Source organism: Adiantum capillus-veneris, chromosome 16, assembly GCF_014529385.1.
Source record: "Adiantum capillus-veneris isolate H3 chromosome 16, ASM1452938v2, whole genome shotgun sequence".
NCBI lineage: Eukaryota > Viridiplantae > Streptophyta > Polypodiopsida > Polypodiales > Pteridaceae > Adiantum > Adiantum capillus-veneris.
In genome coordinates, this window is record NC_140946.1 from 52,800,421 (window position 1) to 52,825,787 (window position 25,367).

Sequence of the window (25,367 nt, forward strand, 5' to 3'; positions counted from 1 at the left end):
TGCAGGGTGCAAGAGGCATGGGCACAGAGCGAGGTGGGGCTGCAGACATCTGTTGCGAGGCAGTGCCTCTCTCTGTCTCTCCTTCGTGCTGTTCTGCTTCACGTGGCTGAGATGGAGAAGCACCCAGATGAGAGATTCCCATTTCTTGAGGGGAAAGGACCATGGTGTAGGAAGTGCTGTGCAACGATTGAAGGAAAGGGGGTCAAGGAGCGTGTACAGGCAGCCATGCGTGAGGAGTGCAACCAATCGACGAGGGGATTTCATCGTGCCATGGTTTGCTAATGGTGAGTGATCAGTTTGTGAGCCCTGTGCGATGGCTGAAGGCCTTGCAAGAGAGACACGAGCAGGCAGAAATGCAGGTGATCACTGATACAGGTGAGAGTAGTTGTGCCGAGATCAGAGAAAGCCAATCGTGCAGGCATTTTCGTGTCCAGTGCTGTCCCTGACTGGCTCGAGTTTTGCAAGCAGACTCCATGTAGGGTAGAGATGCCTTCACACATATATGTGCCTTCAGCCGTTCACACTCCATGTAGGAAGGCCAAACGTATGTGTGACGGCATTGAAGGGAACATGTAGGCCCTAATGGGATTGTGCAGTAATGTAACCACAAGGTGACCACTGACCCCCACCATTTTCCCATTGCTGCAAACAGCCAGCCGTCTTTACGATTGCTGCCTTGCCTGACCTAGGGACCTAGGTCATGATCCATCACCTAGCCTTTGTAGCGCCTATCAGTCCCACATGCCCTCAGGCCTCTTCTATAGACCAATTCTCAAGCCACGACTTGCATCAATGCATCGCTTTTGCCAGAAAGCTAAAGTGTAATCATTGGAGATGCAGTGTGGACTTCTACTAATTTTATGGCTGAGGAAGATGAGACATTGAAGACGAGTGTAACTGATTGTTGTGGTTTGAGCTGACCTGCAATAGCAGCTTATGGCCTTCTTAGAACTAAATCCCATTCATTGCTACCTACAGCTAAGCATGAGAGCACAGATGTATACTCGAGACACTCATTTTGCCAGGTCTCACAGATTGCGTTGCACCCAATATCCTTGCTAATGTGCTCTGTCATGCTTTCCGAGCATTGCATTCCCCTTCTAAGCTTCTCTAGTCTGTCAGACCATCCCACCTCATCATACAAAGCTTCATTGACAACCCTCAAACAAAGGGCACCATGCACGATGATCAGGGGACTTCAGAGGCTGCCATGCTTCAAAAGGTCCCATTTTCTAGCCTTTTTATGGGCTCTCAGTTGAGTTGCACAGCTCTATCGTAAGTTATATCCTACCATATTGGTTGTGTTTGATAATATCTATAGCTGTGCATAAAGTGCACCGTGTCTAGCTACCAACGCTTTCAGGGACGAGGAGGCGGATGACGTTGGAGACGGAGGCTGATAAGGACGAAACAAAGGGCTTGGCCCACGAGCTGGTTAAGGCACAAGTCCAATGGTTGCAATTATTAATTAGGTGAACCAATGATCAACTGCTGCCTGCAGCAAGCATGGTTGCAGGTATAAGTATTGGCTGCTACAACTCCCCATGGGCCCCTCAACAGCAACAACTTGCCGATTCAGCAATGAGCATGGTTGCACGTACCTGGGCTGCTACAACTCCCCATGGGCCCTTCAGCAGCTACAGCTTGCCGATTCATCATCCGGCTTCTCCTGATCCCATAGTAATTTGACTTCCCCAGCTGACTTCCCCTCTGATGATCTTGTCCTTTCCCTACACAAGAGGTCGCCTCGGTCTAGCTTTACAGGAGGCTGAGGTAATCAGGGAGACGGATGCCCTGTAAATCTTTAATCAAGAAAATCACAAAGAAAGTGACAGATGATGCCACTTAGCAAAAAATCTAAATGGACTCGTGAGGAAAGCCGGCTGCACGGAGGGTGGACACTGGATATGCCCACATCCACTGTCCACAATATGAATGCTGCTACCTTACGTCGTAGGCCCTTTATTAAAAGCTTTTCACGTTTCCCAATTACACTCTCTAGTCTCTCTAGTCATTATAAATGTGTCCATCCACCAATAAGATATTTCTTGCTTTTTCAAGGTCTACACAATGAGTGCCCACTAACTTTTTTTTTTCTTTTCCATAAAGGGGGAGAGAATTTTATATTAAGTAGAGAACAAAATTACATTGAACCAATTTACATACTGATATATCTTCCGATTTACTTTGCACCGATTTACATTATACCGATTTACATACTGAGACTATTACAAAATTGGCTTTTGAAGATTTAATACACCTTCCTTCCACATTCTGGTAACAACCCATTGACTTCTTCCTCAAGGACTACCACCCAAGCTGCTTCCCTCGAGAAAACAATTATTACTTCCTGCAAATGGTTGATTAGCCTTACCCCTTGTCGAGAACTGTCTCTTCGGCTTCTCTCCATCAACTTTGCATTCGTCAATCATTTTCTGTAGATGTGAATACGATCCGTCCAGCAGCACCTCCTGTTGGTTGTTGATATTTGCGCTGTTGTAATAGCCCATGCAATCCATAAGGACCTTGTAGTTTGCTTGGTAAATTCTGCATTGTTCCAATTTCAGTTGGTTGACCTGCACAGAGAAATGGGAAAATAGTACTCTCAGACTTTTAGTCTGGTAAGCCTTGTCAAAAAAGCAACTGTTCCGTTCTTTCCAAATGATCCAGAAGAACTCTCCCCAGATCCTATTCCATACTATAGAGGAGAGTAACAAAGTCTCCTATTAGGAGTTGTTTCCAGCTGGGGGTGAACCCTAAGCCACTTATCATTGGGGCTAGAATAACTTTTTGTTTGCAGGACAGTTAATGAAAAGGTGAGGAATGTCTTCTTCACTACAGTTGCATCTCTTGCAGCTCCTTGCTCCCATGCCTGAAGCCCTCATTCTGTAGCCCGTCTAAATTGCTTTGTGCATAATCAGCCATAGCAATACATAATGTTTGGCAGGGGTATCAGTATGCCACACGGTTTTGAACTTAAAGTTCCACTGCCGTCTATCCATAGATGTCACGTGACACATCCCAACCCTATGTGTCCGTGGACAAGCTACACCATAGCAGGGTTCCCGTCAGTTCAGTTAGTTTAGATTAGCAGTGATCTGGCACATTTGTGAGTCTATTCGTAGACCGTGCATGCCCAGTCGTCGCTGAGTGTAGATGCATATTCTCCGGTTACACACAGCATGATCATCAGTATTCCCTTCAAGATCCATCAGATTCAGTCAGGGGAATTTTCCAGTGCATTTAGTCTATTTTCCTATTTTTGGTTATTTTCACTTATTATTTTTAAGTGACTTTCCAACAAAAGTAGGTAGGGCAATTTTGCTAAGTTAATATATAAGCAAACCCAAGTTAGCACTTTCTGGCAGAAGAGGCAGCAGGAGCTTCTCGCTCAACAGGCAACTTCTCAGCAGTACCCCTCCCTCAGCACTTAGCCTCGCCATCATCACTCCACTCCTGGCGTTTTCCTTCCACAGTAGAGCCTCGCCATCAAGCACCCTTTCTGGCGTTTTGTTTCCCCCTACAAGCAGCCCTACCACTGGCGTTTTTGGGTCGCTAGCGAAACAGCAAAGGCCAGCGTTTTTGGATCACAAGAACCAGCAGGAACCAGCATTTTTAGCATTGGAAAAAGCCAGCAGACATCAGCCTTTATAGCGTTTTTGGCAGCAGATGTTCAGCCATTAAGACACAGCCCTTGACTTGCAGATCTGCAGCGTTTTCAACCTACAACAGTCCTATAAAACGCAGCCTGATCCCCTTGACATCAACATTTTTTCCAGCCAAGAACCATCGACAAAAACAGTCATTTTCAGCCCAGAATCAGCCATGAAATTCAGCAGGTAGAAGACCACAGTTTTTCAGCCCTAAGTCGTCATCATCACCGTCGTCGTCATCGGCATAGTACCATTGCACCAGTCCATTGCATACGCATTGTACACCTTTGTGCAATCAAGTAGACCACTCTCGCCGACGAGAGTGGGGCCTTCGGAGCAAGGTTTTACAACCTCTCGGTGTCGTATCTCTTCTCTCTCCTTCTCTCAGTCTCATTCACTTGCACGCACAATATCCACTCACTTTGTTCGTGATCATAGCACTCCATAAGACGGAAGGCTCTCTCCTTCCCTAAGAACTAAAAGGAACCTTGAGCAATAAAGATCACTAATCTTGAGAAAATACAACATTCATTCCGCTGCACCTTACATTGGTATTAGAGCTTTGGAAGTGTTCTACATTACTCAAGGAAAGAACCACAATATTTTTTTTTTCTTGTTGTGGTCGCACGAACCCAAGTCTACTTGGGCGTGGCGATTCCTAATCGTGTTTTGTTGAAGAGTGACAGGAATCCCAAGAAAGAAGGGCTTGTCCAGCCTCCCCTTGTGTCTCTTTTCACTCATTGAGAGCGGACTGTGCACTTAGCGGCCGGCCAATCGACGTGAGGTGGGAAAAAGCAACCTTGGTGTGAGCGCAAGGCCGCCAAGGAGTGCGCCCGCAGAAAAGGGTAGAACTCGGGTGAAGAGAAAATCCTTCTCCAACGTGATTTGCAAGCGAAAGAAAACCTCAAGAACTCAAGAACCTCAAGAACCCAAGACCCTCAAGACTCAAGAACCTCAAGACCCTCAAGAACCCAAGTTCCTCGCGAGCTTAAGACCCCAAGATCATAGTGCATGGTTGTCACCCGAAGCAGAATGGATACTTCGCATACAAGTGATGAGCATGAGAGAGGCGACGAAGACTCGTCCCCACCCGGAGATGATTTCTTCAACCCTCCTCCTTCGCCATCTACGCCACCAGTGCACCAAACCCTATGGAGGCAATGGTCAAGCAGATGATGGCCATGATGGATAGACAAGAAGCAAATCGCCTTGCTCAGAACGTGAGCGCTTTGCTCAAGACCGTGAGCACGACGACAGAATTGCAAGAATGGCCGCAGACCACGCAGCCAAGGTCGCACAACAAGAAGAAAATCGCATTGCTTTAGAACGCGAACGCGACGCAAGAAAAGAAAGAAAAGAACTACGAAAGGAGAAAGCGGCAGCACGAGCCGCAGCCTTGGAGGCCGAGCGTGAAGCTCAAAGGGAGCTACGCACTCAAGAATTGCTTGCCCAAGTTCTAGCCTCGATCGTGGGAGTTCGTCAAGTGGCGCAAGCCACGACGCGGATTCCAACCATCCAGTTACAGAAAAGTTGACTTTCAGTAACTATGACGGTAAGATGGATGCTACTGTTATTCATTCTTGGTTGCATCAATTTAATGCTTATTTTGCGACAACTAAGAGAGGAAATAGCAAAGTTTTGACGGTAGCTATGTACCTTTCCGGTGATGCCATTAATTGGTACCACGCATGGCAAGAGGCACAGCTAGCCACGCACCTAGAGGCAACCGACGATTTCACGGCCCTCTCTTTTAGTTGGGTCGATTTCCAAGACAAGCTCAAGGCGCGGTTTATGTCACCTCAGTACCTTGCACGATTGAAGGACGATTGGCACGCTCTCAAGCAAAATGGTATGCCAGTTATGTCCTTTTCTAATCGTGTTTTGCAGCTAGGTACCCAACTACGCATGTCGAATGATGAACGCAAAGAGGCATTTCTCTTTGGATTGGACGAGTATATCAAGTACGATGTCGAGGTATTCGATCCAATCGATCTCAACAAGGCGGTAGCGATTGCTCTCGCACAGGAGATGAAGCACAACAAGGGAAAGCCTAAGGAGAACAAGACTACCTCACAGACTTCTCAGAACCCTCAGAACGGTAAGAATGGTAAGAATGATAACTCTTCAAACCAATCTTCCAATAGTATCTCATCAAAGAATTCTTCCAATGAATCTAAGGATAAGGCTAACACAATTGCTAAACCTAAGCTTACTCCACATGAAAAGGTAGCACAACGAATTGTAGGAGGATATATCACGTCGGAAGAACAAAGCACTTATTCTAAGGAAGGTCGTTGTTTTCATTGTCACATTAAGAGTCACATAAAACGAACATGTCCTATGCTTGAATCGAATGAATCTAAAGAACCCACAGCACCCACTACATCTGTCAATGCAATGAATAATAACACGGGTGTGCCCAAAGTTTCTCAGGACCCTCCCATTGATGATTCTCTCATTAAATGTTATGGTCGTACGTCGTGGCACCGTTTTGTCATATTGTTTGACCCAGGTAGTATGCATGATGTGATCAATCCCTCTCTTGTTGAGAGAGTCCGCCTCGAAGTTAGTAAGAATCTCCTATCGAGGTCTCTGGCTTTCTTCCCGGTATGGACGCTCTCATCACGGAGGAATGCCTTGATGTGTTGTTTGCAATTCAAAAAGCTGCCTTCACTCGAAGATTTGTTGTCTCTCCTCTCTAAGGATGTGATATGATTTTGGGCATTCCATGGTTTCATGATGCTAACCCTCTCATTGATTGGGAGGCTAACACTTTCACTCTCAATGCCAAAAGTGATTCCCCCATTGTCATTCATGGAGAGGACATTGTTCATTCTCCATCTCTCATTGCTAATATGCAGGACAAGATTGAAAGGATTCGAGATAAAGAGACTCTCTCAGTCTCTTTTTCTCCACAGCATGACACACAGGATTTGCATGATTATGAGAAGTATGATGATTTGAATGATAATGATTTGCATGATGATTTGGATGATAAAGACAAGCATGAAGAAGATGTGATTGTTCACCAGGATGAGGTGTTAGTGGATGCTTTTTCTAGCGAAGCTAACCTCGTTGCAGATTCGATCAATCAGGAAGAACCGATCTTGGCTCTCGAGCCTAGGTCCCAAGAACCCCTTCAGGAAGAACCGATCTTGGCTTTCGAGCCTAGGTCCACAGAACCCTCACAGGAAGTATTACGTGTTCGCATGATTGATACGCACGCATTGTTCGAGTGTTTCATTCGTGAAGGTTTCCTGTATTTTAGTCAGCATCGTTATGTGATCCCTTTTCCTAGGCATGACATATTGTATGTTGAGCACGTTTCTCTCATGGATGAGCACGAATGTATGCGGATTGTTCATGAAAAGTTGAAAAATTTGTATGTAAGGAAGTCACATTCCATGTCTCTTCCTTGGCATGACACAGTTGTAGGAAGAGCACATGATAGTATGAGCACCAAGCATGGGCATTTCCATTGTAATTTGCCACAGTTGAATGATTTTGATTAAACAGAAAAGATTCGATCTCATTGTTTGCATGTGTTTGATGAACGGTTTGTCACTCCGTCTCTATGTTCATCTACATTGCATACACAGTCTTTAGCAAAGACAAGATTTTTTTCCTTCACTTTACATGGAATGGGTATGTTCATGGTTTTGTGTTGGAGTTGGTTTCAGGAATTTTCAGCCATGGAGATTCTTGAAGATGAAAGAAGCAAATCTCTACACGAAGTTGAAGCAAGGAAGGAGCCACAGAAGACTTTGTGTCGCTTTCGGCGCGGCCCAAAGAAGCAAGCGTTGCAGACCTTTATTAAGTTCAAGTACCGCACGACCCACACATCAGAGTGGGCCGGCGAAGAGTCCCTTCCAGGATTCCGGATGCTATTGGCGATCTCCCTCGACGCCATACAGTTCGATACCAGTACCTCACTTTGAAAAGGAGGGGATGTCACGTGACACATCCCAACCCTATGTGTCCGTGGACAAGCTACACCATAGCAAGGTTCCCGTCAGTTCAGTCAGTTTAGATTAGCAGTGATCTGGCACTTTTGTGAGTCTATTCGTAGACCGTGCATGCCCAGTCACCGAGTGTAGATGCATATCCTCCGGTTGCACACAGCATGATCATCAATATTCCCTTCAGGATCCATCAGATTCAGTCAGGGGAATTTTCCAGTGCATTTAGCCTATTTTCCTATTTTTGGTTATTTTCAATTATTATTGATAAGTAACTTTGCAACAAAAGTAGGTAGGGCAATTTTGCTAAGTTAATATATAAGCAAACCCAAGTTAGCACTTTCTGGCAGAAGAGGCAGCAGGACCTTCCCGCTCAACATGCAACTTCTGAGCAGTACCCCTCCCTCAGCACTTAGCCTCGCCATCATCACCCCACTCCTGGCGTTTTCCTTCCACAATAGAGCCTCGCCATCAAGCTCCCTTTCTGGCGTTTTGTTTCCCCCTACAAGCAGCCCTACCACTGGCGTTTTTGGGTCGCTAGCGAAACAGCAAAGGCCAGCGTTTTTGGATCACAAGAACCAGCAGGAACCAGCGTTTTTAGCATTGGAAAAAGCCAGCAGACATCAGCCTTTGTAGCGTTTTTGGCAGCAGATGTTCAGCCATTAAGACACAGCCCTTGACTTGCAGATCTGCAGCGTTTTCAACCTACAACAGTCCTATAAAAACGCAGCCTGATCCACTTGACATCAGCATTTTTTTCAACCAAGAACCATCGACAAAAACAGTCATTTTCAGCCCACAATTCAGCAGGTAGAAGACCACAGTTTTTCAGCCCTAAGTCGTCGTCATCACCGTCGTCGTCATCGGCATAGTCCCATTGCACCAGTCCATTGCATACGCATTGTACACCTTTGTGCAATCAAGTAGACCACTCTCGCCGACGAGAGTGGGGCCTTCGGAGGAGGGTTTTATAACCTCTCGGTGTCGTATCTCTTCTCTCTCCTTCTCTCAGTCTCACTCACTTGCACGCACAATATCCACTCACTTTGTTCGTGATCATAGCACTCCATAAGACGGAAGGCTCTCTCCTTCGCCTAGGACTAAAAGGAACCTTGAGCAATAAAGATCACTAATCTTGAGAAAATACAACATTCATTCCGCTGCACCTTACAATAGACAAGCGCCACTTTCTGTTGAGAGTGACGTGTAGCTGTTCTTTCAAAGCTGGGGGGTGGTTAGGGGGGTTAGAAAGAGCACACCCTCTTGTCCAGTACAGTGCCTTAGGTGACGGGTTGGGCTGTTTAGATAGTGTCCACCATCTCTTCTGAGAACATGGCTGTTCTTGATTTGATAAGAGTAAGCTCCCAAGGTTGAAGCTGGTATCTGTCGAGAAGCTCAACATCGTTCTTCCACCTGTGCTCTGTTACATGCCACACATCTCTCTAGGTGATAATGCCCTTCTTATGAAGTCTTTTAGTTGTCCTTATTTGCCTCTGGTTGAGCTGGGGAACTGGGGAAAAAGACCACCACATTGACTCGGCTACTCTGAGCTGCCAACTATATTTCGACTCCCAGTTGATTCTTAGCAAGTTTCTGTGTCTATTCCAAGCATTCCAAAGTGATTTGAGTAGGTCTGACCCCTTTGCTACTACTCCAAAGGGTCCAAAGAATATCGTGACCCAAGGTAGGTTCATGGTTCCCTGCATCCCTCAGATATGGAGCCTATGTAGGTCTCGAAATAGAAGAGATGCCCACTCTTCCTCTAGCTATTCCAAGGCTTTGAGAATGAGTTTTACAGCAAGCTTGTCTCCTCATAGGTTTATGTTGGTGAGGCCAAGTCCCCCTTGCTCTTTAGGAAGACAGCAGATTTCCCAGTTGACTTTTGCTAGGCCTTTTTTAAAGGGGTCACCTGACCAGAGAAAGTTCCTATACAATGTGGTTATATCTTTTAGCCGAGTATCCGGGGATCTCCAACATGAGAGGAAGAAAAGAACATAGCAAGAAATGTAGTGTTTGATTACTACAATCCGACCAGCCAAGTTAGCTTGGAAGCCTAGCCATTGATTCAATTTAGTGTGGAATTTGTCCATGACTCATTGCCACCTTTGTGCCATTGATATTCTGAAGCCAAAAAATAGTCTGCATATGATTCCATCTTGAATGATGGAGCACCTTGCTTCTCCACCCACCTTGGTAGAGGGGAATGAGAAGCTCTGATCCCTGTTTTGAAGTGGTTGATCCTGGAGCTCGAGGTTGTACAGAAATTATTTAGACATTCCCAAAAGGCTTTTAGGGAACTGTCATCATTCTGCAGCAGCCCATTGGTGTCATCAGCGAATTGAGAGAGACACTGCTGCCTCCCATCTGGCAGCTTGATACCTCGGAGGCTCCCTTGCTAAATTTTTCTTTCACAAGCCAATTCAAGGAATCAGCTGAGGTGGTAAAGAGGAGAAGAGCTAGTGGGCATCCCTGTCTGTAAGGTGCAGCGGAATGAATGTTGTATTTTCTCAAGATTAGTGATCTTTACTGCTCAAGGTTCCTTTTAGTTCTTAGGGAAAGAGAGAGCTTTCCGTCTTATAGAGAGTACTGTGATCACGAACAAAGTGAGTGGATCTTGTGCGTGCAAGTGAATGAGACTGAGAGAAGGAGAGAGAAAAGATATGACACCCGAGAGGTTGTAAAACCCTCCTCCGAAGGCCCCACTCTCGCCGGCGAGAGTGGTCTACTTGATTGCACGAAAGTGTACAATGCGAATGCAATGGACTGATGCAAATTGGACTATGCCGATGACGACGACGGTGATGACGACGGCGGCTTCGTGGTTGAAAACTGTGATTGGCTATGGGCTGAATTCGGTGACTGTTCAGGCTGATATCGTGGCTGAAATTCCCTGTTTTTTCTGGTCTTTTAAGGCTGAAAGAAAACGCTGGTTCTAGGGGTTCTGCTGCGTTTTTAAAGAGCTAGTTGCCGGCTGAAAACACTGAGGATCTGCAGCGTTTTGAAGGGGCTGAAATGAGGATAAATCGCTGGTCCATTTGCAGGTTTAAGGGCTGAATTCTTTGCAGCGTTTAGGTGCTGAAAACGCTACTGATCTGCAACAGAAAGCTAGCGTTAGTAAATCCCTTGTGCTGCTGCCAATGAATAGCAAAAACACCAGGCATGAAGGAGCATGGGGGGCGATCACTGGCTCTGGGAAACGCCAACGGAGGGGTGCTTATGGCGATGGCTGAAAAATGCTATAGAAGGGGAGTGGATGGGGAGTGGCCTCGCCAAGGTTGGAGAGGGTATGGCTGAGAGAGGGTTGGACACCTGTTGCTTGGGGAAGCCTGCTGTGCCTTTGCTGATCTGCCAATTTGTGCTAACTTGGGTTTGCTTATATATTAATTTACCCAATTTGCCCTACTGAGTACCCAACAAAAGTCACTTAATAAATAAGTGAAAAATGTCAAAAATAGGAAAAAATGGTATAAAGTCATCTGAAAAATCCCCAAACTGACTCTGATGGAATCTGATGGAAATTCTTATGCTTATGCAAGGTGCAACCAGAGGATATGCATCTACACTGAGTGACTGGGCATGCACGGTCTACGAATAGACTGACAAAAGTGCCAGATCACTTCTAATCTAACTTGACTGGACTTGACGGAAACCCTGCTATGGTGTAGCTTGTCCACGGACACATAGAGTTGGGATGTGTCACGTAACATCCCCTCCTTTTTAAAGTGAGGTAATGGTACCGAGCTGCATGGCTTCCTTGTAGTCTGCCAACAACTCTGGATAATCCTTGAAGAACTCTTTATCTACCCACACCGCTTCATGGGTTCCTCGATCTTTAAACTTCAAAAAATATTGTCGTACTTGTTTCTTCGAACCATGGCGAAACCAATGCAACAAGACTTGCTCCGGCTCCATGACTTCTGCTTCATCGATGATCTCCGGTTCTTCTTCTTCCGAAATGTCCTTTGGAGGTGTTCCTTGAAACACTTTCAACCAAGAAACATGGAAAACGTTGTGCATTGACCGTGAGTTAGGCAACTTCAATTTCATTGAAACCTCATTAATCTTTTTGATGACTGGAAATGAACCATACATACGAAAAGATAACTTAGGACATTTCTTTCCAACTTGCTTAAGACGCTGTTTCATAATTCGTAGATACACCCAATCTCCTTCCTTGATCGAGACCTCCTGACGATGCTTGTTAGCCTGTCGAGAAAAAGATTCTTGAGCCTTGCTTAGCCGAAGCTTCACACTCTCAGAAATCTCATCCAATGACTGACTCTCAGCATTGACATCAGGCATTTGACTGACCGATCGAGTCAACAGTGACTGGAATCGGCGGCCAAAAGCTGCCTCATACGGAGTTCGACCAATAGCAGAAGAGAAGGAATCATTGAGAATAACCTGTACCAATGGAAGATAGAGCTCCCATTGAGACTGCTGATCATGAACATAAGACTTCAACACATCAAAAGCCAACTGATTGTAAATTTTCATTTGACCATCTGACTGTGTATGAAAAGCGGATGAAAAATTCAACTTCGTGCCAAAATTTTCAAAGAGTGCACGGCAAAAGTTGGACGAGAACTTAACATCCCTATCTGAAACAATAGACTTTGGCAAACCACAGAGAGGGTACCAATGCTTTATGAACAATCGTGCAACAACTTGTGCAGTGACTGTGGCCTTACAAGGAATCAACATGCAGAATTTGTTGAAACGACCAACAATAGTTAAACATTGAGTGTTCCTTGAATGCTGACTTGGTGGTAAGTTAGTCACAAAATCCATAGAGATATCCTGAAAAGGTCCCTCGGGAATAGGCAGCGGAAGCAAGAGGCCTTGCTGCTTACCTCGAGAAGCTTTTTCTTTTTGACATATAGTGTAATGTGTGACATAACTAAACACATCTTTTCGCATTTTAGGCCAATAGAAAAATCGTTCAATCTTTTCTAATGTGGTGTTCATACCCCTGTGTCCACCCGTGAGAGTCATGTGCATTATGCAATATGGCTGGCCTGAGAGAGGGCAACACACATAGACGCTGACGAAAAAATAACAATCCATCACGAATGAGATAGTTGTTGGACCCTTGGGAAGCAAGAGCCTGCAACCAATACTTACCAAACTCCGAATCTGCATACTGATTCTTCATGCTGTCAAAAGACTCACCCTGTATAGAAAATGTGGTTCTTGACTCAAGAGCCAAAATCTGTCCTTTGCGACTCAACGCATTTGCAACACGGTTAGCTTTCCCAGGCATATACTCAATCAAACCTCCAAATTGCTCAAAAAATTGTGACCACCGCGCTTGGCGATCACTCCAATGTGCACTAGGCATAGACAAGAGCCACTTGAGGGGCTTGATGATCTGTGCATACTGTAAACTCTCTACCATACAAGAAATGCTTCCAATGCTTAAGAGAGTGAATGACAGACAAAAGTTCTTTATCATAAACTGAATAATTCTTTTCCGCACTATTGAGCTTCCGGCTAAGGAAAGCTACAGGACGACCATGCTGCTGGAGCACAGCGCCTATGGCGACATTTCTCGCATCCGTCTATACCTCAAAGGGATCATCCAAAGAAGCAAGGATAAGACATGGAGCTCCGTCACCGCAACCTTGGGAGCTGCGAAATCCTCAATGGCTGCCTCGGACAAAGTCTACGCGTTGATGGCGAGTCTTTACCCCTTTCAAAGCATCAGTCATAGGTGCAGCAATGCGTGCAAAATTCTCTATGTGCGAACTATATGCTTGACATAAACCAAGAAAAGAATGCACATCATATGCAGTTTGGGGCAATCCCAATTATGAACCTGTTCTACCTTCACGGGGTCTAGCTTGACGTTTTCTGCAGAAATGATATAACCCAGATAAGTGACTTCAGTAAGAAAAAATTCAGACTTCTTAGCTGCAATGTACAATTGACACTCATCCAAACGAGTTAGTACCCTTTCAACATCTCTTTCATGTTGTTTCCACGATGCAGAAAAAAAGAGAATATCATCTAAAAAGATGAACACACATATACCTACCATGTCGCCGAAACGACCTACCATGAGACGATTGAATGTACCCACGGCTCCTGTCAATCCAAAAGGCATAACAAAATACTCCCATTGCCCTCGCTCGGTGCGAAAGGCGGTCTTGAAAATGTCGCCTTTGAATACCCGTACTTGATGGTATCCACTTTTGAGATCGACCTTGCTAAAAACCTTTGCCCCATTGAGCCTATCCAACATATACTCAATGCGAGGCATCGGAAACTTGTTCTTGACGGTCATTTTGTTTAATGCCCTATAATCAACACACAAACGAGACGACCATCCTTCTTGCGAACGAACAAAATAGGGGCAGCAACAGGACTTACGCTAGGACGTATGAATCCTCTAGCCACCAACTCTGTGAGTTGTCGCTCTAACTCTTCCTCCTGTGACTTGTTCAAACAGTAGGGAGTCTTACTGACAGGCTGCGCTCCCTCCATAAGATCGATGCGATGGTCCTCCGACCGCTCTGGTGGGAGACGAGGTGGAAGATCATCCTGCAAAAAGAGATGTTTAAATTTCGTAAACAACTCCGAATACTTACCTGGAGCCTGAATGCTCTGGGAAACTGGAGCAGCATAAATGAATGCCGCTTGTGCTCCTCGTCGTAATTCACGCTTTACCTGTACATGCGAGATGAGAGGCAAAGAACGCGAGCCCTCCTCAGCACGAATGATGAGGGGGGAATCAGTGTCGGAATGTAAAGTGATCGTGTTAGTACTAAATTTAATGTCAGGATCAAGTTCACGAAACCATTTAATGCCTAAAATCATATCACATCCTGAGAGAGGAGACACAAGAAATTTCCTATGAAAAGAAGCTTGCTGAACGGTAAACATCACATCAAGGCACTCCTTAGTGATAAGAGAGTCCATACCAGGAGCGAAGCCAGAAACCTCGAGAGGAGATTTCTGACTAACCTCTAGGCGGGCTCTCTCAACAAGAGGGGGACTAATCACATCATGCATACTACCTGGATCAAACAATACGACAAAACGCTATCCTTTTACATGACCATAACACTTCATGAGAGATTCATCAATGTGTGTGTCAGAGTCATGAGAAGATGCAGGTTGTGTCGTGACAGAGTTTGTAGTAGTTGCGGGTGCCTTTGGTTCTTTAGGTGCGACTGTCTTAGGACAGTTTTTCTTTATGTGACCCTTAATGTGACATTGAAAACATCTACCTTCTTTAGCATAAATCACTTGTTCTTCCGCCGTGATGTATCCTCCTATAATTCCTTGAAAAGCTTTTTCATCAGGGGTTAGCTTAAGTTTTGCAGATGCTTTAGCTTTACCCTTAGATTCATTGTTAGAGTTCTTTTCCGAGGAATTAGAGGAAGAAGGGCTAGAAGAATTACCGTTCTTACCATTCTGTGTGTTCTGAGAATTCTGAGATGTCCCTTGAGAAGACTTGTTCTCCTTAGGCTTTCCCTTGTTGTGCTTCATCTCTTGGGCGAGAGCGATTGCTACCGCCTTGTTGAGATCCGCGGGGTCAAAGACTTCAACATCAAACTTGATGTATTCGTCTAACCCAAAGAGAAAAGCCTCTTTGCGCTCATCATCCGACTTGCGTAGTTGAGTGCCTAGCTGCAAAACACGGTTAGAAAAAGACAAGACTGGCATACATACCATGTTGCTTGAGATTACGCCAATCCTCTTTCAAGCGTGCAAGGTACTAAGGTGGCATAAACCGCGCCTTGAGCTTGTCTTGGAAATCAACCCAACTAAAAGAGAGGCGTGAAATCGTCGGCTGCCTCTAGGTATGCGGCTAGCTGTGCCTCTTGCCATGTATGGTACCAATTGATGGCATCACCGGCAAGGTACATAGCTGCCGTCAAAACTTTGTTATTTCCTGTTTTCTTAGTTGTCGCAAAATAAGCATTAAATTGATGCGACCAAGAATGAATCACCGTAGCATCCATCTTACCATTAACTTACTAAAAGTCACTTTTTTGGTGACTGGGTTGTTGGAATCCGCATCATGGCTTGCATCACGAGAGGAACTCCCATGATCTTTGGGTGGTTCGGTCTTCGAGTCTACCAAGTGGGAAATAAATTGTTGATGTCGAATCTCCCGTAGAGCTTCTCGTTCATCGCGCTCGCGTTCAAAAGCAAGCCGATTTTCTTCTTGTTTTGCGGCAAGGGCAAGACGATTTGCTTCTTGTCTATCCATCATGGTCATCATCTGCTTGACCACTGCCTCCATAGGGTTTGGTGTAGATGGCGAAGGGGGAGGGTTGAAGAGATCATCTCCAGGTGGGAACGAGTCTTCATCGCCTCTCTCATGCTCATCACCTGTATGCGAAGTATCCATTCCGCATCGGGTGACTTCTCAGCAACTTCTCAGCAGTACCCCTCCCTCAGCACTTAGCCTCTCCATCATCACCCCTCTTGGGGTTTTCCTTCCACAGTAGATCCTCGCCATCAAGCACCCTTTCTGGCGTATTCTTTCCCCCTACAAGCAGCCCTACCACTAGCGTTTTTGGGTCGCTAGCAAAACAGCGAAGGCCAGCGTTTTTGGATCACAAGAACCAGCAGGAACCAGCATTTTTAGCATTGGAAAAAGCCAGCAGACATCAGCCTTTGTAGCGTTTTTGGCAGCAGATGTTCAGCCATTAAGACACAGCCCTTGACTTGCAGATCTGCAGCGTTTTCAACCTACAACAGTCCTATAAAAACGCAGCCTAATCCCCTTGACATCAGCGTTTTTTTCAGCCAAGAACCATCGACAAAAACAGTCATTTTCAGCCCAGAATCAGCCATGAAATTCAGCAGGTAGAAGACCACAGTTTTTCAGCCCTAAGTCGTCCTCATCACCGTCGTCGTTGTCGGCATAGTCCCATTGCACCAGTCCATTGCATACGCATTGTACACCTTTGTGCAATCAAGTAGACCACTCTCGCCGACGAGAGTGGGGCCTTCGGAGGAGGGTTTTACAACCTCTCGGTGTCGTATCTCTTCTCTCTCCTTCTCTCAGTCTCACTCACTTGCACGCACAATATCCACTCACTTTGTTCGTGATCATAGCACTCCATTAGACGGAAGGCTCTCTCCTTCGCCTAGGACTAAAAGGAACCTTGAGCAATAAAGATCACTAATCTTGAGAAAATACAACATTCATTCCGCTGCACCTTACAATAGACAAGCGCCACTTTCTGTTGAGAGTGACGTGTAGCTGTTCTTTCAAAGCTGGGGGGTGGTTAGGGGGGTTAGAAAGAGCACACCCTCTTGTCCAGTACAGTGCCTTAGGTGACGGGTTGGGCTGTTTAGATAGTGTCCACTCCATCTCTTCTGAGAACATGGCTGTTCTTGATTTGATAAGAGTAAGCTCCCAAGGTTGAAGCTGGTATCTGTCGAGAAGCTCAACATCGTTCTTCCACCTGTGCTCTGTTACATGCCACACATCTCTCTAGGTGATAATGCCCTTCTTATGAAGTCTTTTAGTTGAGCTAGGGAACTGGGGAAAAAGACCACCACATTGACTCGGCTACTCTGAGCTGCCAGCTATATTTCGACTCCCAGTTGATTCTTAGCAAGTTTCTGTGTCTATTCCAGGCATTCCAGAGTGATTTGAGTAGGTCTGACCCCTTTGCTACTACTCCAAAGGGTCCAAAGAATATCGTGACCCAGGGTAGGTTCATGGTTCCCTGCATCCCTCGGATATGAAGCCTATGTAGGTCTCGAAATAGAAGCGTTGCCCACTCTTCCTCTAGCTATTCCAAGGCTTTGAGAATGAGTTTTACAGCAAGCTTGTCTGCTTATAGCTTTATGTTGGTGAGGCCAAGTCCCCCTTGCTCTTTAGGAAGACAACAGATTTCCCAGTTGACTTTTGCTAGGCCTTTTTTAAGGGGGTCACTTGACCAGAGAAAGTTCCTACATAATCTGGTTATATCTTTTAGTTGAGTATCCGGAGATCTCCAGCATGAGAGGAAGAAAAGAACATAGCATGAGAGGAAGAAAAGAACATAGCAAGAAATGTAGTGTTTGATTAGTACAATCCGACCAGCCAAGTTGGCTTGGAAGCCTAGCCATTGATTCAATTTAGTGTGGAATTTGTCCATGACCCATTGCCACCTTTGTGCCATTGATATTCTGAAGCCAAAAAATAGTCTGAATATGATTCCATCCTGAATGATGGAGCACCCTGCTCCTCCACCTACCTTGGTAGAGGGGAATGAGAGGCTATGATCCCTGTTTTGAAGTGGTTGATCCTGGAGCTCGAGGTTGTACAGAAATTATTTAGACATTCCCAAAAGGCTTTTAGGGAACTGTCATCATTCTGCAGCAGCCCATTAGTGTCATCAGCGAATTGAGAGAGACACTGCTGCCTCCCATCTGGCAGCTTGATACCTCGGAGGCTCCCTTGCTAAATTTTTTCTTTCACCAGCCAATTCAAGGAATCAGCTGAGGTGGCAAAGAGGAGAAGAGCTAGTGGGCATCCCTGTCTGTAAGGTGCAGCGGAATGAATGTTGTATTTTCTCAAGATTAGTGATCTTTACTGCTCAAGGTTCCTTTTAGTTCTTAGGGAAAGAGAGAGCTTTCCGTCTTATAGAGAGTACTGTGATCACGAACAAAGTGAGTGGATCTTGTGCGTGCAAGTGAATGAGACTGAGAGAAGGAGAGAGAAAAGATATGACACCCGAGAGGTTGTAAAACCCTCCTCCGAAGGCCCCACTCTCGCCGGCGAGAGTGGTCTACTTGATTGCACGAAAGTGTACAATGTGAATGCAATGGACTGATGCAAATTGGACTATGCCGATGACGACGACGGTGATGACGACGGCGGCTTCGTGGTTGAAAACTGTGATTGGCTATGGGCTGAATTCGGTGACTGTTCGGGCTGATATCGTGGCTGAAATTCCCTGTTTTTGCGGGTCTTTTAAGGCTGAAAGAAAACGCTGGTTCTAGGGGTTCTGCTGCGTTTTTAAAGAGCTAGTTGCCGGCTGAAAACGCTGAGGATCTGCAGCGTTTTGAAGGGGCTGAAATGAGGATAAATCGCTGGTCTATTTGCAGGTTTAAGGGCTGAATTCTTTGCAGCGTTTAGGTGCTGAAAACGCCACTGATTATGCAACAGAAAGCTAGCGAGAAGGGGGGAAGTCATCTGACGAGCTCAGTAGGAGGCTCTCAAGGCCAGGCTGGGCGGCACAGAGGAGCAAAGAGAGAGGGAGATCAGAGACGAGCTTAGTAGGGAGCCCTCAAGGGCGGTTGCAAAGAATAGAGGGGTCGACCAGTGATTGCATAAGAAGGGCCAACCAAAGAAGGTGACCGGCTTGCAGGGGCGCCATCTGGTGGCGCATGGGCTGCATGTTATAAGGGCAAGGGAAGCCATCGGGGGCTTCTAATGAGAGAAGCCAAGAGAGGCGAGTTGGGGGCAAGAGTATAACAAGCGAGGGGATGAGTATGGCATCACATGAAGAAAGGACTAGGCCTAGGCTCCAAGGCTGGTGATCAGAAACGACGCCCAGTTCAATGCATCAGGAGATCTCCCCGTATATGAAGGACTCGGCATCAGACATCTAGCTTCAAGACGTTCTTTCGACTTGGATTTTTTTTTTTTGTGTGTGTGTACATATGGTCATTTTTTAGGTTCCATATGCTTTTGGTTTTCAAACAAATGTGGTTTCAATATGTGAAGCAAGGCTACTAAGATCTTCATCCTGTGGGCTTGTTTGAGAGAGAGAGAGAGAGAGAGAGAGAGAGAGAGAGAGAGAGAGAGAGAGAGAGGGCCTCATTATGAGAAGCTTGTAAGTAGGGAGAGTGTTTTTGAGCTATTGGCAGAAGCAAAAGTGTAGGTGATGGTGTGTTTCTCCCAAGCTTTCATGGGTAGGTTTTTTCTGACAATGAAAAAAGGCGAGAGGGAAGAGACATGAAGGCCTTTGGGCTATTGAGGAGAGTAGGAGTCTTGGTCTGTGTGTGGGTATCCGGAGTCCTATCAACGTAGTCTTGGTTAGATTCTTTTGCGTATTCTATCCCTTTCCCACATGGCTATAACTGCTTCCATTATCCTTCGTCCTTTGATGAAGCCTTTTTGTTCGGAGCACAAGCACTCGGAAAGGGCCGGGGCAATCTTAAGAGCTATGGCCTTGGCAAAAATAATTTAGGTAGAGTTTAGCATTGTCAATGGTCTCCAGTTGGATAGAATTTCCTTCGGGCCTTTTTTGTGTAGCAGTTTGATGATGCCTGTATTAAGTTGTATCGGGAGGGCCCCATATTTAACAGATTCCTCCCAGGCAATGCGCAGGATTGGTGCAATAGCATCTCTAAATGTTTGATAGAACTCAGCCGGGAGGCCATCTATGCCCGGGGTCTTCTTAGGCTTGAGTGCATCAATGGCCCTTTTGATTTCTCCTATTGAGAGCTCCGAGTCGAGTTGAACGCTTAGATCGGGAGGGACTACTCTTTTCCTGCAGTTCCGAATGATTCCTCTAGCAAGAGTAACAGCCTCGTCTTGAACTTCGGGTGGGCTGAACAATTGAGCGAAGTCCTCCCTGGCTGTTTCTAGGTTCTTTTCTTCCGATGTGGCTTTTCCCTTAGTACCTTCCAGCATTGGGACCAGCTCTCTCTGATGTTTCTTCCTAAGGCTCCTGAACATGGTTGGTCCACCTTTCCTGCCCACCATTCCCGAAAGAAGACTTCGGTGTGGTGAAGAGTAACGCCTTCCTCTATCTTAAGTTGATGCCTAAGCGTGGCTATTCTGTTCTGAACGGCAGTACACTCCATGCAGAAGGCCTCTAGTTCTATAAGTTCGTTATAGATGGAGTCCTTTCTTTTCCTTCGTATCTTTGTTACCCTTTTCCTAAATGAGACCAGAGAGTGCTGAGTGTTGGCAATAGCCAGATTCCAAGCTTTTGCTGGCGTGAAGCCCTTCGAGAACGCTTGAACCCATATTGCTTTGATGCTTTCCTGAACCTCCCCTAGTCGAAAAAGAGATGAGTCGGTGTGAACCCAGTGATTCCGAATCTTGTTGCATTTGTCATCCAAAGTAATGATTAAGGGGTCGTGATCAGAAGCACAGGAGGTGAGTCCGGGTGTTGCTTTAACTCTATTGAATTGTCTAGCCAGAGGCATGCTTAAGTAGCAACTATCCAGTCTAGCCTTTCGAGCAAGCGTTCCTTTAGAGTAGTTTTGCCAGCTGAATTGCCCAGGTGACCTACATCCCATAGATCTAGTTGCTCCTTGAGGTTCTCCCATTCTTGTTGCTCTGTCCCTGCCACTGTTTGTCCTTTCATTAGGTATCGATCCTCCATGGACTCAACCATGTTGAAGTCCCTGAAAAGGTGACCTACATCCCATAGATCTAGTTGCTCCTTGAGGTTCTCCCATTCTTGTTGCTCTGTCCCTGCCACTGTTTGTCCTTTCATTAGGTATCGATCCTCCATGGACTCAACCATGTTGAAGTCCCTGAAAAGGATGATTTGGCCCTTGAGCTGAGCGAGCTGACTCCACAACTTGGTTCTGTCTTTGACAGAGCCCCCTGCATAGATGGACACCATCAGACAGCAGATAAGGGCCTCTATGGCTAGTGCTACCTAGTACTCTCCTGTAGACGACAGTTGTAGGTTAATCTTCCAGCTCGGAGGGATCCCCATGGCTGTTCCTTCCGGTGTGATGAGTGGAACCACTGATGTTCCTTGGATATCAATTGCAGCCTCTGAGCGAGTTCCAGTCCTGCTATTTTGATTTCTTGAAGGCCTATGACTTCGACAGGGTAATTCTATATCCATGCTTTAATCTTCTTAGCTTTATTAGGGTCTGACAACCCCTTTATGCTCCAAGAGAGCAGCTTCATTTGTTACTTCTTCTGTCTTTGCGGTTTTTGCTCTGAGCCCTAGGTGAGGGCTGAGTTACTCAGTTGTGACTCCTTTTGTTGTCTATGGCCCTTGTTACACTGGGACGGGCGTCCCTCACTTTTTGCAGGGTGCCCGCCCTTGGCTGCTGTCACACTTGACCTTTTACAAAAACCTGCGTAGAAGCAACATTGAATCTGCCTTGGCCAAGTGGTACGACGATCGGCTTCCACACTGCCTGTCAGTGTTCAAACCCAGTCCTATGCACTCGTGCCATAGCTTTTGGCAGATGGCCTCCCATGCTGAAAGTTGGCCGAGGTGGGAGGGCTGCCCCTCTGACAAAATCCCAACGGCCATCTCTCACTTTTTGGAGCACCAATGAGAGCGTGCCATTTCAGCATGGCCATCCCTCCCCTGTCCCAGTGTGACACCAGCCTATGTGTACTTCCATTGGTGAGGGCCCTACCTCGGGGTTGCCTACATGGCTAGGCCCTAGGGGCCACGTTCTCTTTGTTGTGCTCATTAGTGCCGGAGGTTTTGTTACAATCTATGGCGGTGGCTCTGTCTGCCTTGTTCACTTGATCTTCCAGACGTGATTCTGTGTCTTCGTCCTCCTCAAAATCTTGTCCAATAGAATCTTCCACCTCCCAGAATCTTCCCATTCAGGAAGTGAGGCTAGTAGTGCATACCTGTTAGATTGTCTCGGTTTAGCTCTATCATTTACCTATTTTTCAGCAGCGGGTCGTGGCACCCTGGTGGTCTGAGGGGGGACAGCTACCGCTAGTGTTTGATTATTGCGATCACTTTTCTCAGAGCTGGTTGGGGTCTGTTTTGGTTTTGGGTTCTTGATAGGGCAGTCACCAACAAAGTGTTCCTTCGTTCCACAATGGAAGCAGGGATTTTGGCAGGTATTTGTAGCTCAAGGGTTGTTCGAAGCATTCCTCATCATCTAGCACGATCACCATAGCTTTCGGAAGGTCCTCTGAGATGTCCATCTCGATTAGGGCTTGAGGGTGCCAGGAGGGGATGTAGTCCCCTCGTCGGCGTCCTCCTAGGACCTGGCCAAGCTGAGAGCCAATCACCCTAAGGTGGTTATGAAAATGTAATGGCAAGTTCAGGAACTCTACCCATACAGGGCAGTGCGAGAGCGCGTCTCTCTCCGCATTGTACTCCTTGTGCCGTTTGAATAGGCACAGAGGGGAATACGCAATAGCCACTATCCTGAGCTGAGAACCCTAAAGGCCATATCTGCATTCTTGAACACAAAGACGTACTGGTTCTTGGGCAAAGCCTGTATGGTCTCTACTTCCGCCCCAATAGCACCCCATTGGTTCCTAATCCAACCTCTCAACACTTCGGCAGGGGGACACGGGCCAGCTAGCAACCCTATAAGGACTCTATTTTCTAGATCATTTTGGGTTTTTCGAACTTGAACAGGTAGAATGACTAGAGGCTTACCGTCTGTAGTCTTGCCAAAGCCTCCTGCATGAGGGCCTCCGCTTCCTCCTGGTTGAGACTCAATGGCAACAGTATAGGCGGATGCAGCGGCAGCGCCTTCAGTAGCCCCATGATGTACCCCTGCTGGTGGATTGGCAAAGGGTGGCTATGTGAAGAACCCACCATTCCTGTCGCGCCTGTCTCGCAGCTTGGAGCTTGCTTATGCTATCATGCAAAAGTTCGTTGTCTTCGCATGGGAATGGCCCAGTAGGGTTAAAGTGGGTGTAAATCTGCTCGTGAAATCCGTTTACACCCCCTGCGTGGGCAGCCGGGGTGTTATGATGTGCTAGAGAATGATGGGGCAGCCCGCCTGACGCACAAATGTTGGGGATCTCGTGTCAGTAGTGAGCACAGGTGAGATGACCTGAGAGGTCATCTCCCAGGGTAGGGGCGAAAAGAAAGCTCGGGAATGCTAGGCAACTACGCCATCGTTAGGGTTAGCTCCTAAGCTACGCCATCGCTAGGGTTCTAAGAACTATCAATCGTTAGGGTTAGCTCCTAAGCTACGCCATCGCTAGGGTTCTGAGTGAGCACTATTCTTCCATCCGTCAGTGTGCATGGGCCTTGCTTCCCCTTTTGGTGCCCACTAACTTATCACCCAATGAAAAAAAAGTGCATTAAAAAACAATTAAAAATACATGACATTTTTCACTGACAAAAAGGGAACACATCACTATGGCCTTAGCCCTTTGGGCAGGCCAAAAACATGCTCTCGCTCTCAGAGTCTCTCTCTCTCTCTCTCTCTCTCTCTCACACACACACACACACACTGACTCACTTTTCTCACACGTGCACGTACTTCTTAGCGTCTAGTACGTCAACGCATGTGCACGTTGACTACAAAGAATGTAGCCATTGGCTATGATAATATGATTACATTACAAGACATGAAGAACAAAACAGGGGCACTTTGGGAACCTTCAAAGTTCAGAGGGGGGAAGCCCCTCAAGCATAAAAGGAATACAAGACCGTGGACAGGAAGACCATAACACCAATGAACACTGATGCAGCAAGGGGGATGGCTGCGCCTTTTGACCATGCAGATGTAGGGCAACTGAGAGCATTAAGCCGCAACTCGATGAGAAAGATGATGGATAGTGTCAGGAAAACTGTGCCAACGGCAGTGCAAAATGCAGTCACCGCCATGCCAAACCGTATAAACCTCTCATTGATGGGCACCAATGCATTTGGTACCACCTTCTTGGCCCCTATCAAAGCTAGCTGCAGCTTCAATCCTTGTGCAATTAAGCTGGAAAGCAGATAGGCTGCAAATGCCAGCACCTCAAATAGTACTACTAACCTTGCCGTGTTGGACGATGGGTTGCAAGGATCATCGGTGCTTGATACAACCAGACTTGTATTGGTGTTACTGCTGAATGCCAAGCCTATGAAGACCACACCTGAGAAAATGGAATTGACGTTCACAAGGGCGTCGAACGCACTCACATGTAAGGTTGCCTCTGCAGTGTGGGGTGACATGGGAGACTTTGGCATCGCCATGAGCGGATATGGACACTCTGCTTGTCACATGAAACAGGAGTAATTAGTTAGCGACTGCAAAATCAAGAGGGAGGTCATCAAAAGTCAAGAGCTCAATGAAGCAGAAGATTGAATCTGCCTTAATCCCAACATGATATTGAACACACACACATCCGCCTGCAGTTGTATGCATGGGGGTGTGTCTGGGGCATGCACATATATATATATATATATATATATATATATATATATATATATATATATATATATATATATATATATATATATATATATATGGTAAGCATAGTATGATACCATCTGTGGCCGATAGAACCAGCAGCAAGCAGGCCTGTTGATAAGTGATCTCCATGACATGTCATGAAGCAGGCCATATTTTCTTCGCGTGGGCATGCGCACGCACACACGCACAACACAGAGAGAGAGAGAGAGAGAGAGAGAGAGAGAGAGAGAGAGACCTGTATCAATAATTAGGAGAAGCTTCTCACTGCCCTGATCCGGTACTGCGAGCATACACGTGTGTGTATGTACAGTGCGCGTGAGTGAGAGTGAGAGAGAGAGAGAGAGCTCGAGCTCCATGTTGTTGTCTTCTTGATCAAATGCGAGCTGTCAAAAGGGATGCTAGCCTACGTCGTGACAAAATATTGCAAGTAGCAGCAGGGAGAGAATGATAAGAGTTTTGTCAAGCCTTTACATATAGACCTAGTTTATATTTCTCATCTTTTGGAACCCTAGGCCTAATCTTCAAAAGACAGTTAATAGAAAGTCTACATACGGAAGCCCATAAAATTTGAAGGAGGTAGTACTCTTCCCTATGGAAGTGCATATTTTCATATTGCCTTTCTAATGACAGAATATCACAAACTGGTTGATAACTTAGTGACATGTCTGGTGAAGAAAAATATAAAAAAGAACAATGGTCGGTG

The 25,367-nt window shown here is 46.1% G+C and overlaps 1 protein-coding gene across 3 annotated transcripts; it reads right to left on the reverse strand.

Annotated features, from left to right (window-relative positions):
* Positions 1–2,163: 2,163 nt before the first annotated feature.
* LOC147439050 (uncharacterized) lies at positions 2,164–25,113 on the reverse strand. 3 transcript variants are annotated; one of them, XM_086484989.1, is made up of 3 exons: positions 24,900–25,113; positions 22,906–24,461; positions 2,164–2,576 (listed from the first exon to the last, which is right to left on the reverse strand). In XM_086484989.1, exons 1-2 carry the CDS (start codon positions 25,018–25,020, stop codon positions 23,890–23,892), a joined length of 693 nt encoding a protein of 230 aa, XP_086341115.1. In that variant the 5' UTR covers positions 25,021–25,113; the 3' UTR covers positions 2,164–2,576; positions 22,906–23,889. The 3 variants fall into 3 exon arrangements, with proteins under 3 accessions (XP_086341115.1, XP_086341117.1, XP_086341116.1); XM_086484991.1 differs by lacking the exon at positions 24,900–25,113 and adding an exon at positions 24,739–24,893 and having other exon boundaries at positions 24,391–24,461; XM_086484990.1 differs by lacking the exon at positions 24,900–25,113 and adding an exon at positions 24,739–24,893.
* Between the last annotated feature and the right edge of the window lie 254 nt (positions 25,114–25,367).

What these genes read in the sequence shown, in the direction of transcription:
- LOC147439050 (XM_086484989.1), bottom strand. Translation starts at nt 25,020, where the DNA reads ATGGAGCTCGAGCTCTCTCTCTCTCTCTCACTCTCACTCACGCGCACT. An exon ending in TCTCCTAATTATTGATACAG is followed by an intron (nt 24,462 to 24,899) that starts GTCTCTCTCTCT and finishes TGTGACAAGCAG; the next exon opens with AGTGTCCATATCCGCTCATG.